This window comes from Protopterus annectens, chromosome 2.part1 (genome assembly GCF_019279795.1).
Source record: "Protopterus annectens isolate FY-2018-M chromosome 2.part1, PAN1.0, whole genome shotgun sequence".
Taxonomy (NCBI): domain Eukaryota; kingdom Metazoa; phylum Chordata; order Ceratodontiformes; family Protopteridae; genus Protopterus; species Protopterus annectens.
Window position 1 is genome coordinate 672,022,427 of NC_056729.1, and position 16,356 is coordinate 672,038,782.

At 45.3% G+C, this 16,356-nt stretch overlaps 1 protein-coding gene across 1 annotated transcript in view; it reads right to left on the reverse strand.

The window, feature by feature from the left end:
• Positions 1-16,356, reverse strand: part of PCM1 (pericentriolar material 1) — a gene marked incomplete at its 5' end in the record, with an annotated part of 3,258,627 nt that overhangs the window by 3,165,937 nt on the left and 76,334 nt on the right. The window contains one exon of the mRNA XM_044063494.1: positions 2,153-2,323. Coding sequence (XP_043919429.1) covers positions 2,153-2,323 — 171 coding nt within the window. The remainder of the gene's footprint in view (positions 1-2,152; positions 2,324-16,356) is intronic.

Here is a 16,356-nt window from a genome sequence, read left to right on the forward strand (position 1 = left end):
ACTTTTCCCAGAAAAGCAGATTTTTAGAGGCTTTAAATGATTTTTTTACTTCAGAAGTACAGTTAATTAACTTTTGCATGCTCTCAAAAGACAAAAGTACACCTTTAGCATATAAGCTTGATGGGTTTAAATCCAGAATGTTAAAATACTAAAAAAAAAAAAAAAAAAAAAAAAAAAAAAAATCACTTTGTTTCCAAAGTTATCCAATGCTTTCCTATCCCTGTCAGTGATACTGGGGTTAGCAGCAATAATATGTTGAGAATATGGCTAGATAACTCACTGCTAGGCCTGTTTTAGGATTAGAAAATAGATGTCTGATGTGTTATGTACAAACTGTCCCACTTCCTACAGACAAGGCTGCATATCAGGTAAACTATTAGCAGTGTCACAAACATTCTCTAAAACAGACAACACAAAAGGAATTGCTGAGGTTTCAAACATATTCCACTATAACAAATATAACACTGTCATAGGATTTGCATTCTATTTCCAATGAAAAAAGGCTTCTTAGATAAGCTCTCAAAAAACTTAAATCTTCAAAAGGGAAATCTAAAAAACACTTTCCTCAAACAGAATTCCAAAATGAGAACTTCTTGAAACACTTTGATCTCCCTGCAATGCGCGTCCTTCTAAATAAAACATGCTCGTCAGAAACAGACCACAAAAGTAAATAGAAACTGGACAAGTCAGTAAAAGGTGAAGTATAGAACAAGTGATTCTGACTTAAGTAAACCACTGGCAGTCCCTCACATAGTAAACTGCCCCAAAATTCAAGGGATCGCAAAACACCAAGTGTGATAAGAGACCTTGGGACACAGTTAGACGGTAGTCTCTCCTTTGATAATCACATCACCACAGTAGTCAGGAAATCCTTCTACGTGACACACCTCATCACAAACGGATTCTCCTCCAGAAAAAGAGGTGGTCAAGTCCTCTCTACTCATCCCCCTCATCAGACCTATTATGGAGTAAAATGCCCCATTTGGCATGTACCTCGCAAGACATCAACAACTAGAAAGGCCACAGAAATACCTCACTAAGAGGATTACTGACCTCTAACAGATGCCATACACAGACTGTCTCAAAAAACTCCAGCTCTACTCCGTCGCATATCGCCTACTCGGAGGTGACCTCTGCCTAACATACAAAGGCATGTTTAACCCAGATCTGATGGACATGCAACACTTAAAGAAACCCCAATCTCTCCAGGCCACATGCTCCAGAGACCTAAACCTTGCCACCACAATAAACAGAACATGCTGGAGGGATAGATTCCTGTCCCAGAAACTTCTCATACTCTGGAACAGACTACCCATTCATGTCAAGCAAAGCTCCTCATTTGCCCTCTAAGAGAAATCTTGACAGTTGGATGGGAAACAGGAAATTCACCCTGGGGTCACTTGTGTGTCTGCTGACAGGGGCACAGGAAAATAATTTTCTTGTCTGGCGAAAGCCAGGGAACTTCTTTTGGCTAGGCTTATATAGGCTCTAGGGCCAATAGCCTAGTACTTGCCTATGAACCTAAACACAAAAATAATCAAGTACTGATTTTAAAATTCAGTTAAAAGTTAAAACTGTTCACACAAAAAGCTCACCTAAGCATTTGCATGTTAATGCCCTTAGAAATGCAAAGGCACTACCAAAATTCACAACATTTCTACCCAAATACAGTAATCCCGTTACAAAAAGGTTCTCTCATAAAAATACACTAAGCGTAAGGTTTTCCCTAGCCAGTGACTGACTTATCTGCCCAGTCTTGAAGGATCACTAGCAATCTAGCAGAGAGTTCGACAGGGCCCTAAGAAGGAGAACACTCTGGCAGAAAAGAGCTCCGAGGTTATTTTACACTCCAACATATTTTTATGGTACTCTGCTTGAGATCCAGGCAACTGGAATGCATGGAGGGTGCTCTTAAGCTTTGAAAGCTGGCCAGTTTCAAGGGGACAGGAACATATGGCTTACGCTACTGCAACACTGATCCATACATTGAGCATTTAATTTTGCAGCAAAGAAAGCTCTTACAAGCTTTGACAACTTAAGTATCCTTGTGCATGTTATGAACTGGGGAAAAGAGGTTTAACAAAAAAAAACACATTTTACATTAAATAACTTAAAAAGCCCAAAGTTTTACTTATATTGCCCACATACGTACCAACATTTTTTGTAAAAACTTCATGTAAGACTTTTCTTGTTCCTTTAAATGTTCTATAAGCTCAGAAAGTCTGTCAACATTTGCAGATCTTTCATTTTTTTCCACGAGATCGTCACGCATGGAGCAGGCCTTTGTAATATAATCTCGAATCTGAACGAGTTTGCTCACAAGCTGAAACCACAAGAAAGAAAGCTATAACAGACTATTCTACAACATTCACTTTGCTCCATTACTTTATCAACTCAGTCATTGCTTCTCAAACAAAGCTTCTTAGTCACAAACATGACACACCAGCACTGCTACACTTTGACTTCTGGAAACAATAACCCCCCCTTTTTTCCCCCCAGAGTTAGCAGAAGGCATATACATGGGTGGCCGCAGTGGTGCAGCAGTTAGTGTTGCTGCCTCCCAACAAGAGGTTCTCCGGTTCGATTCTCAGCTGGTGTGCCTCCTGTGCGGAGTCTGCATGTCCTCCCTATGGTCACGTAGGTTTCCTCCGGGTGCTCTGGTTTCCTCCCACATCCCAAAGACATGCTGTAGGTGGATTGGATAATCTAAATTGGCCCTAGGCTTCAGTGCATGTGTGTGTGTCTTCTGTGGAAGATTGGGCGCCAGGCTGGCAACTCAACACCATAAAAACTTCACTGCCAATCTTGGGCAGACAGGTGATCTGCTGTGGTGACCCCTAATCGGGAAAAAGCTGAAAGAACCAGCAGGCATATCCATGGAGGACTACAGCAATGCAAACCTAAAACAGAAATAAGCATTCAAGTTCAAGGGGAAAGCGCTCTTTTTTGTGGCAAACTTGCCAGCATTTTGGCAATGTGTAATCATAATATGCCACCTTAATTTTAATAACTTACAGATAAAAACTGAGTTGTAACAATATTAATTTATAAAAGAAACTTTCAGGACAATCAAATTTCAGGCTGTCATATTTGTAAACAGTCAAATTATCAGTCTCGCAAACCTGTAAACAGACACCAAAAGTCTCAAAACGTTAAGATCTTCCTCAGGAGATCCTTGGCAGCTAGCAAGTACTGGAAACTGCATCCTCAATACATTTGGCATCTACCACATTGCATGAGGTAAAGCATGAGCAACTGGTGCATGCAGGAACTCAGAGACAACCCACAAGTTGGTACAAGCATAGTAAAGGTGATGTTACCAGGGGGAAGACGTTGGTGCAGGATCAGACAACAAATACCCAAACACTGAAGGTACTCGCTTGTAAATGATGCTCCTAAGAGTTAAATGAGAGATGTACTTCTCAGCCCAGCTGGACTGATACCATTACAAGATGAGAAGTCTTAAGCAAACCTTGGTACCTGGCACTCCAAAGTCTTGGACTGGAGATTTAAACTGCTGCTCACTTATCAGGCTTAGCAGCAGTGCACCCAAGGTGATCAGGCAGAGAAACATACTGCCCCCCCCCCCCCACACCCATGGCAAGAGCTCAGGGTGGAATGACGTTCCCAAGTCTCACTTGGTCTTAAAAATGAAAGACCATTAACTGGATCCAGCCTCTAACTGGGGAAAAACTTCACACTCCTGGAATGTCCAAATAGTCATAACCACCACTGACCAATCTCTAATGTAAGATGGCTCCAGCCAGTCTTAAAGCTCCAGGTTTTGAAAATATCTGGCCTAACTTCTGTATCAAAAGGAACTCTCCTACTAGTCATGTGTAAAGTTCCTGTCACTGCTCAGAAGTGGATATTTTACACACCACAAATAAATTTTATGAGCATACCAGCACAAAAAAAAGTTATGAACTCACCATAATGTTCCATGTTTGTAGTCGATCTCGCTCTTCATTCTTACATATGGGATCGGAGCCTATCCTTGGCTCAGACTCTGCCTATTAAACTGGAAGTCTTCTAGTTGGCTCGTGGCTAGGTAGGTATCCCATGGTGCACCAGTACAATCCCCCAGATCTTGTTTGCTGTTAACTAGGAGAGACCATAACAAATATACAAAAGAAGCCAATACTAAAAGGTCTCCATAAAAAGTAATATTTTTTTGTCTCCAGGTACTTCCAGGATGGAGGTAGGAGGGTGGGTTCGTAAGAATGAAGAGCGAGTTGGACTACAAACATGGAACGTTATGGTGAGTACATAACTTCTTTATGTTCTGTAGTCCTAGCTCGCCTTCATTCTTACCATATGGGACAGTGTCCTTAGCGCCTTACTCTTGGGTGGCTCAAGGAAAAATACTCCTGAGTACCGTGGAACCAAAGGATGCTCTACCCCTGGAGGTTAAATCCTATTTGTAATGAGTAATAAAGTGTGAGGGGTAGCCCACATTGCTGCTGCACAAATATTATCAAGTGGGACCCTGGCTTAAAAGGCTGCAGAGTTGGATTGAGATCTGGTAGAATGAGCCTTGATTTTAAAGGGTAAAGGTATTGCAACAGTCCCCAGATGCAGAATGTCATGAAGTGCTTGCAACGCTCTCATCTCTAGAATGTTGATAAGCAGGTGAGCCTCGTGACCTTGCCATGTGCCTTGGACAGTCCTGCCTAGATAATGCCCCCCCTCCACCCTATGAGGCATCCGTGGTCACACTAACAAAGTGTTGGGGAGGAACAAATTAAGTGCCTGTGGTTAAATGATTGGGTAGAGTCCACCAAAGGAGGTCTTTCTTGCAAGAGTCTGTCAGTAGAATGTGATGAGATAATGGCAGGTGCTGAAAAGACCATTGGGACGACAAGAGCCACTGTAGAATCCTCATGTGTAGTCTGGCTAGTGACACTAGTAATTATGGTGGAAGCCATGGTCCCTAGAAGCTGTAGAATAGTCTCGACTTTGACCTTTCGTAAGGGGAGAAGACGTTGAATTTGAAGAATCAGATTCTGCACCCTTTATACAGGAAGACGAGCCAATATGTCTACTGTGTCCATCTCTGCGCCTATAAAAATCAGACTGAGAGGACAATAAGGCAATTGTTTCCCCAATTTACAGAAATTCCCAGCTGGGCACAAAGCTGAAGGGTAGCGTCCCTGGTCTGAAGAAGTAGATGCCTGGTGGGGGCAGTCAAGAGCCAGTCGTCCAGATACGGAAACACCTGGAATCCTCGCCGTCTCAGGTGAGCTGTCACTACCGCCATACACTTGGTGAACCACCCTGGGGGCTATAGTGAGACCAAAGGGAAGAGCTCGAAACTGGTAATGACTGGCTCCCAGTCGGAAGCGTAGACAACTCCGACACCCTGTCCATTTTTATGTGGTAGTAGGCATTTTGGAGATCTACTGAGCACATCCAATTGTCTTTCCCTAATAAGGGGAGTATAGACTGCAGTGTCACCATCCGGAACTTGTCCCTTACTGATTCTGCTGAGGTCGAAGATAGGCCTCCAGTCCCCTATACGTTTTGGCACTAAAAAGAATCTGGAGTAAGTTCTGGATCCTATTTGGTCTGCTGGGACGGTTTGAATGACTCTGACAGCAACTTGTTGACCTCCACAGTTGCCTGATCCCTGTGATGGGTGGAATGTCCAGGATCCTTTTAGGGACAAAGGGTGGAAGAGAAAAGGGTATGACATAACCTCTGGTACTAATTCTTTGTACCCACTTGTCTTGAGTGATACCAGCCCGGCTTCTGGATACAAAGAAACGCGACCCCTGACCGGCCCCAGAGAAGTAGTCATGCCCCACATCAGGAGCACTGGTAAATCCGGCCCCGAAAGGAATCACGACCTCCCTGGTTTTGCGGACCGCCCCTGCCTCTAGGGCGATGTCTACCATTTCCTCCTCTGCCCCTGAAGGAGGAGTCACCATGTGCATCCTGGAAAAGCCTCTGGGACATCTTGAACCACAATTTCACCACCCCTCTGACCCTTAGGATATGGTCTAGAGGGAACAGTAAAACGTACTCCCACGGCAGTGTGTGTTTTTACTTCCTGCTCGCACCGGGTGAGAGTATCCTTCACCTTGGATCCAAACAATAAGGAATCGAAGGGGGCGTTGGTAAAGGTAGAGTTGAACGGGTCCGCAAAGTTACACAAACGCATGCAGGAATGATGCCTTAGGGAAATTCCTGAACCTGCTGCTCTACTCGCCCCATCGGCTGCATACGAAATAAGCCACATGGACGAGTTAACGATAAAGTTCAAGGTGGACAACAGGGACTCCCTCAGTACATGTACCTTGTAGAGAATCTCCTAATTCTTTAAGGAGATCTCCATGAAGCCTCATGAAGTGAGTCAGGTAGTTCAGCGATCTAAGGGTAAATGCTGCTAAAGAGAAGATACGCTTCCCGTATCTGTCCATCGTTCGAGACTCCTTATTCGGCAGATGGACATAAGTCTCAGCTAGCTCTTTCTTAGTGGCCGCCACCACCATGGCATCTACGGGAACACCTTTAGACAAAAAATCTTCTGGGGTGCAGAAAGAAACTTATTCGGTCTCCTGGGGACTGGCTCCACGGGATCAGGAATATTCCACACCTTTCAACTAACTAGCTCCATCAGTTTGAAGGGTGGAGACACCCAAGAGGCTGAAGGTTGAGAACTGAAAGCCTTCAAGTACACTGACTCATCAGAAGGGGTGACAGTGGGCCAGCCGCACCTCTTTATAAGGATTTACAGGATGTCTACGAAGGAGACAGAGGACAACTTGGGGGACCCTTCTGACTCATAGAGGTCAGTGTCAGAGGTCAGAGACTAATCCTGGGAGTCTACATGCTTCCTCTTACATGTCCTCTTCCGTGGGGGGCTACTCGGAAGGATATTCCGGGGAGGTCTCGGAAAACTGAGGGCCACCGGGCGGTGGCTCCTGAGACTGAGGGTCTCTGCTGTCCACGGAGAGAGTAGGAGCTGAGACAGAAGTAGGTGCCTTAGTGGGAAAAGTGTCGGCACCCCTGGTAGGAGCTGAATATTGGGACAGCACACTCCTCAACATCTCGAATGCCGACCTCTCCGGCTCTGAAGACCTCCCCGGCTCCAAGGAGACAGAGGATGCAGTCGGCACCAGAGCCATCAGCTCCGAAATGTACGTAGGATCCAAACGCACCCTCGCCGACACACTGAGAGGAAGACTCAGAACTGAAGAGGTTCATTTCCAGGCATTCCTGTAGGGGCCGACTGGGGAGCTTTAGCTCCTAGACACTAAAGACGGCACCAAGAGTGTCGGAGCAGAACTCGGCTCCAAAACAACCACAGAGGGGGCTGGAGCTGAGGGTTCCACCAGTGGTACCAAACACTCCGGCTCCGAAAGACCAGCATGGCTTGGAGAAGAAATGACCGAATGGGGCTTAACGGACTCAAATGGCTCTGGAACCGAAAGAGTCAGAGCCAACAATAATTTAGGTAAAGCAGATGACTTCAAAAGTCTCAGCACTACCCTCTCCACATCCTCTTCCGATAAACTCCTGGAAGACCTGAAGGACAGATTAGGAGAGCGGGATCTCTGCATTACTGGAGACTAGTAGAGTATCCATAGACTGGCTCCATGAGATAGTCTCAGCTGTCGGCTCCGAGCTACTTGAGGCCGACCCTGTAACCACAGTACTGCTCTCAATCGGCACAGAGCTCCGTGGAGCCAATGAGGCAGTGGACCGGTCCAATTTAGTGATTTTAAGAGGTGGCTCAGAGACACCAGCCAGGAAGGGCCTCTTAAGAGTACTTAGACTTTTCCTTTTTAGATCCCCGAGATCTAGAAGAGGAGGAAGAGCTAGCCAGATCTTCCTCAAAGGAAGGTTTAAAGAAGACCTTTTAGGATGAGCTTATTTTCTTTCTTGCAACACTGTAGCACTGAAAGAGTGGCAAAATAAGCAAGCTTCATATAAATGGATGGCCCCCAAACAGTAAACGCAGTTACTGTGGCCATCGGGTATGGACATCATCTGTGAGCATTTAATACAGTTCTTAAAGCCAGATGGCTTATGATCCTTACTTTCTTTAGACATTCTCAGAGAGGAGCACACACACACAAACAGAGAAAAGGGAAGAGGAATAGGTCCTCTAATTTAAACAGGCCTAGCCCTGCAGGAAAGAGAAAGACACCACGAGGACTAGGTCCTCTAACTTAAACGGGCCTAGCCTGGGCAGGAAAGGAATGGAAAAACTAGGTCTTCTAACAAACAGACCTAGTGAAAGTTAGAATAAGCAGAGAAGTCAAACACTCAAACAGGAATAAAGTGTAAACTCAACAAGGAAACCAAACTTAGTTCTGTTAACAGTAACCAATATAGCAAGCGGGAAACCGCAAACAACTCAGACTTATGACTAAGGAAATAAAACAGAACCTCGTTCTGTTAACAACGGTAACAATTTAACAAGCGGGAATCTGCCAAAAACTGACTTATGCCCAACACACAGTCTGAGCGCGCAAAGGCGCCTACAAATACTAAATCTATTAATAAACCCGAAAAACAGCACACAGGATACCAATACTATGAGGCCAAAGTACCAAGAGATTGCACACAAAGGTGCAATTAGAAAGACTAACTATTCTAAATTGCAAACTACGCTAACTATGCACTAACAATGATATAAAAAAGTTATGTACTTACCATAACGTTCCATGTGAGTTATCTCACCTTTATTCTCACTGATGGGTTCGGAGCCAATCATCGGCTCCGACACGGCCGATAGCAAAGCTCAAGATTTGCCAGTAGCTCGAGACCAAGCCCCTTATCCCACAATGCACTGCTAGAATTACCTCAGATCTTGTTTGCTGCATATATATATATATATATATATATATATATATATATATATATATATATATATATATATATATATATATATATATATATATATATATATATACACACACACACACATATATATATACATATATATATATATATATATATATATATATATATATACACACACACACACACACACATACATATATATCTGTATCTACATATACCTTTACCCTACTCTAAAATGGGAACACTTTCCAATGGAAAAGAAGTACTGAGGAGCCAGGATAGTACTAGCCTCCAAGTCTACTGTCAGCCAGGAGGGGGAAGGAGGGAGGGACGTGAGAATAAAGGCGAGATAAACAACTCACATGGAACGTTATGGTAAGTACATAACTTCATGTGAAGATGTTAAATCTCAACGTTTATTCTCACTGATGGGTAGCGTCCCTAGCACCCTCAATCTTGGTTAGCTCATGGGAGTACATTTTTCAGCAATGTAGAACCAAAAGAAGACCTGTCCCTGGCCGCCTTATCTACTTTGTAATGCGTAATAAAGGTATGAGGCTTAGACCAAGTGGCTGCAGCACAAATATTGTCAAGGGGCAATTTAGCTTGCAAGGCAGAAGACGTAGAAACGGCTCTGGTAGAATGAGCCTTGGGTCTGTGCGTCAATGGCATGTCTACATTCTCATAAACGAAGGATATACAGTCTGATAACCATTCAGATAAGAGTTGTTTTAGCCACTGGATTTCCTTTTCTAGCCTCCGAAAAGGACACAAAAAGCTGATCTGATTTTCTGAAATCCTTAGTTCTATCAAGATAAAATACGAGCTGTCTATGTACGTCAAGTTTATGCAGCATGTATTCCAATTTATTAGAGTAGCTGGGGAAAAAGACTGGCAATTCAATAACTTGAATATTGGATTCGGAACAGACTTTAGGCAAAAATGAGGGATTTGTTCTGACAGATACTCCATCAGCATGTTAAATCATGTAAGGTGGTATGACAGATAATGCCTGGAGTTCTGACACTGTGGGCAGAAGTAATGGCCACTAGAAAAATAGTTTTCCAGGATAAATATTTGAGATCACAAGAAGATGCTGGTTCAAAAGGGGGGAGAATAATTTGAGACAGCATAAAGTTCAAATTCCAGGGAGAATAAGGAATTTTGACAGGAGGTCTCATGTGAAGAACACCTTTAAGAAAAGTTTTAGATAACTTATGGCCCATAACATTTGAACCATCGAATCCAAGGTGGAAATTTGAGATGGTGGCTAAATGGACTAACTTGTAGCAGCTGTTGCCCCTTCCTTAAAAATCTTTGTCAAAAATTCTAAAATGGATGATAGTGGAGCTCGGAAAGGGTCCATTTTCTGTGTGTTGGCCCAAACTGAGAACCTTTTCCACTTACTGCAGTATAATTTCCTGGTGGATGACTTGTGAGAAGACAAGAATTTTTCTTGTATCTCCTGAAATTGAATGAAGCCTGGCAATTAGGGGAAGTGGATTAGCCATCAGTCAGCTTCAGGGACTGCAGGGAAGGATGGCGGCCCCATGACAGGTGCGTCAAAAGGTCCAGAAGTGAGCCGAGGATCCATGGATCTTCCAGCAGGTGATGGTGGAGAAATGGGAACCAAATCTGTCGAGGCCAGTAGGGGGCTATGAGGATAACAGTCCTTCCCAGTGATTTTGCTTTCTGTAAAAATCTGGGTATCAATCGAAAGGGTGGGAATGCATAAAGGAGACCCAGGGGCCAATCGTGCACAAGTGCATCTCTCAGGGGATGTCCCGGAGGTGGTATTAAGGCAAAGTAGCTTCTGCATTTTGAATTGATGTGGCTGGCAAAGAGGTCGCAGCAAGGCTGGCCCCATTAGCGGAAAATCAACTCTGCAACCTGTTTGAGAGACCACTCGTGAGGGAGCAATATCGCCCTGCTTAGCTTGTCCGCTATCACGTTGGATTTCCCCGGGATGTGCGTTGCTAACAGAAAACGCTGGGACAACACAGCCCATTGTCAAACCCTGAGGGCTTCTTGACAAAGGGGGCAAGACTTGGTTCCACCTTGCTTGTTCAAGTACCAGACTACTAACATGTTGTCCATCTGAATTGCAATAGCTCCTAGAGGAAGAGAGTCCTGAAAGTACTGCAACGCCAGAAGTACCGCTCTCAACTCCAGAACATTGATATGCAGATGTGACTCTTGAATCGTCCATGTGCCTTGGGCAGTCTTTCACTGAAAATGCCCCCCCCCCACCCTATCAGGGAAGCGTCCGTGGTCACAGTGGCTACTGGGGGGACAAAGGGCCTTCCGATTGTGACATGGAGACGTCAACCACCAAAGGTCTCTCTTGCAGGAATCTGTGATGAGAATCATGTGGTGCATCAGCAATTTCTGGTAAGACCACTGAGCAAAGAGGAGCCATTGAAGGATTCACATATGCATCCTTGCGACTGGTACGGTCAGGATTGCAGCTGCTATCAAACCTAGCACCTTCAAGACCTCTGCTGCTGTAGCTTTGTTCTGACACCAGTGAGTTGATGTGTTGGCGGAGAAGTGAGACTCTTTAGATTGGAAGATGTAGAGTGGTGGTTGAGGTATCTAACTCTGCTCCTATAAAAACGGTATGCTGCGATGGCGATAAGGCAGACTTTTCGAAGTTGACTGTAATGCCTAATTGATGGCAGAGTGTCAGAGTGTATTGTGTTGCCCGAGTCAAATGATGCCTGGTGGTAGTGGTGAGGAGCCAATCGTCTAGGTATGGAAACATCTAGAATCCGAGACGCCTCAAGTGAGCCGTGACCACTGCCATGCATTTGGTGAACACTCTAAGGGCTGTAGTGAGACCAAAGGGCAGGGCTCAAAACTGGTAATGATTGGCTCCCAGCCAGAAACGCAGGTGATCCCTGGAGCGTCTGTTCATCTTTATGTGATAGTACGCGTCCTTGAGATCTATGGAGCACATCCAATCGCCTTTCCCTAGGAAGGGAAGAATGGACTGAAGCATGACCATTCGGAACTTCTCTTTCTTTACGAACTGATGGAGTCTGCTGAGGTCCAAGATAGGTCTCCAGTCCCCTGTTTTCTTTGGTACCAAAAAGAATCTAGAGTAAGTTCAGAATCCAACTTGGTCTGCTCGGACTGGTTGGATGACTCTCTTTCTAGCAATTTGTGGACCACTACGAATGCTTGTTCCCCGAGACTGGGTGGAACATCTGGGATTCTGTATACAGGAGTTGGAGGGGTAGAGAACGGTATGAAATATCCTCTGGAAATGATGCTTTGTACCCAAGTATCAGACGTTATGTTTAGCCAGGCATCTGGGTACAAAGATAAGTGACCCCCCCCCAACTGCCTCCAGAGTCTGACAGCCGGGCCTCCCTTCAGGGGCGCTGGTAGGGCTGACCAGAGAACTGTCCTCTATCGCGCGGGCGGCGTCTTCCATTATAACCCCCTCCTCTGCCTCTAGAGGGGGTTTCTCCACGCGTGTCCTGGAAGGTTCCCTGTGCTTTTCGGAACCACATTTTTCCACCCTTAGGGCCCTTGGGATAGGGCCGAGTAGTAGGGGTAGAAAAACAGACTCCAACGGCAGATAGGGTCTTGCCTTCCTGCTCACACCTGGTTAATGTTTCCTTTACTTTAGGCCCAAACAGTGATGAGCCATCAAATGGAGTGTTAATAAAGGAAGACTTAAAGGGCTCCTCAAAGGAACAGAGACGCATCCATCCAGGCTCGTCTCCGCAGAGCAATGCCTGAACTAGCGGCTCTACTCGGACCATCAGCTGCATATGATACGAGATGCATGGACGAGTTCACAACCGAATTTAGGGTAGCGAGCTGTGTGTTGACTCTGTCGGCCACCCTTGCAGCTACCGTACAATGAAGAGCATCTCCTAGCTCTTGCAGATCATCTCGGAGTCTCATGAAATGGGTTAAATAGTTTAGCGATCAAAGAGAAAAAGTCGCTGAACTAAACATGCATTTCCCATATCTATCCATGATCCTAGACTCTCTATTAGGAGGATGGATAGATGTGGATGTTTCAGACACTTCCTTTTTGGTGGCTGCAGCTACCACCATGACAACAGGCACTCCCTTGGTCAAAAAGGCTTTGTCCACTGGGGCAGAGATAAACTTGTTCGGCTTCCGAGGGACAGGTTCCATGGCCTCCGGCGACTCCCACACCTTACGAGAGATCAGCTCCATGAGCTCATCGTAAGGCGGAGACACCCAAGAAGTGGAAGGTTGAGACCCAAAAGCATTGAAGAGTACTGACTCGTCCTCAGTAGGGGTTTTGGACTGCCAACCGCACCTCTGACTCAGGATCTCTAATATCTCTGCAAAGGAGTTATCCTCAGAGGGGGATCGAGGGGACCCTTCTGACTCATCCAGGTCAGCGTCAGATGTCAAAGACTCCTGTGGAGAGTCCAAGTGCCTCGTCTTGCACAATCTCTTCCTGGGTACCTCCTCAGTGGGGAGATCTGGGGAGGTCTCAGAAGAGGAGGGGATGCCTGTGGGGGTACTTGAGGCTCAGGGTCTCTACACTTCACAGGGGGACCGGTAGATGAAGCGGACACAGGAACTTGAGGGGAGAGGGAAGGCTGAACCAATGCTGACAATGTCTTAGGAGACATGACTCTCCTCACAGCATTGAAAGCGCCATGGCTCCAACGAGGAGTAGACTGACCCGGACGGACCATCTGATCCTCCCGCACTGACTCCATAGGCTCCGAGCCTGAGGTAGGAGCCGAGCTCATCCGAGCCGAAGCCCCGAGAGGAAGAGTTAGCACAGACATATCGGTCCGACTATCCTCCCTGGACCAGACAGGAGAGAGTCGGCTCCTAGCGTCCTCTGCCGGTACAGAGGACATCTGAGTAGATGGAACCAATAACACCGGTGCAGGTCTCGGTTCCAAGGGTTCGACAATCATCGGTTCCGGCTCCTTCGGCTCAGAGGGTCCAGTACGGCTCGGAGGAGTCAAATCTGGTTCAATGGTCTTCGGCTCCGAAGTGGTCAGTGCTGACAACAATTTAGCAAGTCCTGGTGCCCGTAAAAGCTTCTGCACTAGCCGATCCATATTCATATCAGAGAAGCTGACCGAAGACTTAGAGGAATGCACCGAAGGTGCTGACTGGAGCAGAGGAGATGAGGGGACCTCGGAGACCGGCTCCAAGACTGGGTGCTGGCTCCGAACCAAAGGGACACTCTGTTCTGAGGGCTGTGGAGCCGATGACCCTGTACCCTCTGATCTCTTTGCCTTCTTGGTCTGTTTGGAATCAGAAGACTTCGAAGATTTTAACAAAGTGCTGGCACTTTCCTGGCTACCCGTTTCAGAAAAAGAATGCTGCAAGTAACCCCCTATTAGCTTTCTCCTCCTTTCTAAGGGAACCCTAGATGAAAAGGAATGGCATATACTGCAAGAGTCTTGGAGGTGTTTAGCCCCCAGACAATACACACATTGGACATGTCCCTCCATAACGGACATTTTTTGTCCACAATCTGGACACTTTTTAAACCCTGATTTGGGGTGAGATTTCTCTCTCATCCGACATTCTTTTAAAAGAACACCACAAAAAATACCTGTAAAGGCTAAATACAGGGATAAGCCCACACTAAAAAAAAAACTAACAATTAGTTAGTAAGACTAAATAAGGCCAAGAAAGGGCCTAACACCAAGAAAACAAAAACTCCACACAGGGTAGGATCTCTACAAAACTAACCTAATTAAAAGCTATATTATTTTAAACTAGAAACACACTGAACACTAACAATCACTCAAAAAGAAGAGTTTTTTTTAACTTGCGATTTGTCAAAATGGTCCGAGCTAACTAGATCACTCTAGATCTCTCTTGCCGCGGCAAACTAGATCTGGGGTAATTCCAGCAGTGCATTGTGGGATAAGGGGCTTGGTCTCAAGCTACTGGCAAACCTTGAGCTTTGCTATCGGCCATGTCGGAGCAGAGGATCGGCTCCGAACCCATCAGTGAGAATAAACTGCGAGATTTAACAACTTCACATTAACAGTTTTGACTAAAACAGTCAAAAAATTTTCGAATAAAATATGAATAACTGCAAAACTTAGCCAGAGCCAAAGGGAAGCACAACCAAACTCGATGCGGCAAACGAGATCTGGATATTGTACTGGTGCACCATGGGATACCTACCTAGCCACGAGCCAACTAGAAGACTTCCAGCTTGTAAACAGGCCGAGTCGGAGCAGAGGATCGGCTCTGATCCCATATGCAAGAATGAAGGCGAGATAGGACTACAGAAATTTTTTTTTTTTTTTTTTTTTTAATATTGACAGCACAGAAACTGGGAAAAAGAGGAAATGTCTTGCAAAAGGGATGAAAGTGGTTTTGTAGACAGACTAGAACGTCACAGCTCGAGTCCCTCTGCACAAAGGTGGGCCATCTACAGACCTAGGAAACTATAGTCCCATAAGTCTCACTAGTCCCATATGTAAATCCATGGAATCATCATGGAAATGATCAATAATGACAGTAAATCTCCACACACTGGACCCAACCCAATTTGATTTCGTCATGTGCATGTTATGCCTACTCAACCTGGACTTCATTGAGGAAGTCAAAGCAGTGTATGAGGGCAAAATGGTTCACACTGCCTACCTTGACCTGGCCAAGGCATACAACAATACCCCACTCGAGCAGTGGATAGTCAAACTGGTTCATAGACAGGACCTAGGAAGTTAGAATTGGGAAATCCATCTCTACAAAGAGACCAGTCACAAGCAGAGTCCCTCAGGGATCATTACTGGGACCGCTCCTTTTTGGCATTTACTTCTCTACAGTCAAGGTCAATGTCAATTGCTGCTGGCGGACTAAATTTGCCTATTATTGCATATTAGGAGCTATCATTGAATCCTACACCGACACAAATGTTCTCCAGGTAGGGCTGACCTGGACAAATAACTGGTGCCATGGACTAAAACTAAATGCTAAGAAATGCAAAACAGTATCATTCAGGAAGTCACCACCCCTGATAACTATCATACTGACAACACACCCTTAAGAATTGAAACAGTAGTCCGGGACTTGGGAACGCACAGAAGGAATCTAGCCTTTGACCATCACGTGTCTACAGTAGTGAAGAAATCATTCTATGTTGCGCAGCTTATAAAAAGGTATGGCATCTAGTTCGAAGGAAGTCATTTTTCCACTATAAATCTGCATTCACCAGAACTGTACAGTACAATGCCCCCTTTGGTACGTACCTAACTAGGCCCATCGAACAACTGGAATAGTCACAGAGGTTCCTCAGTAAAAGAAACATGGCGTAATTGACATGTCTTATGCAGACCGTCTCAAGGCCCTACCGCTGTATTGTCTCCTACAGGCTTTTGAGGGGAGATATCTGGCATACAAGGCATTGTCAGACCCCTCTGACAAACCTCCTGCATATCTGCAAAACAAACAGCACCAGAATTACCATTCTAAAGACTTAAACCTTCCCTGTCATATAAACAGGACCTGCTGGAGACAGAAGCGTGTATCCTAGAATCAGCCCAGTCTGAAACAGGCTCCACC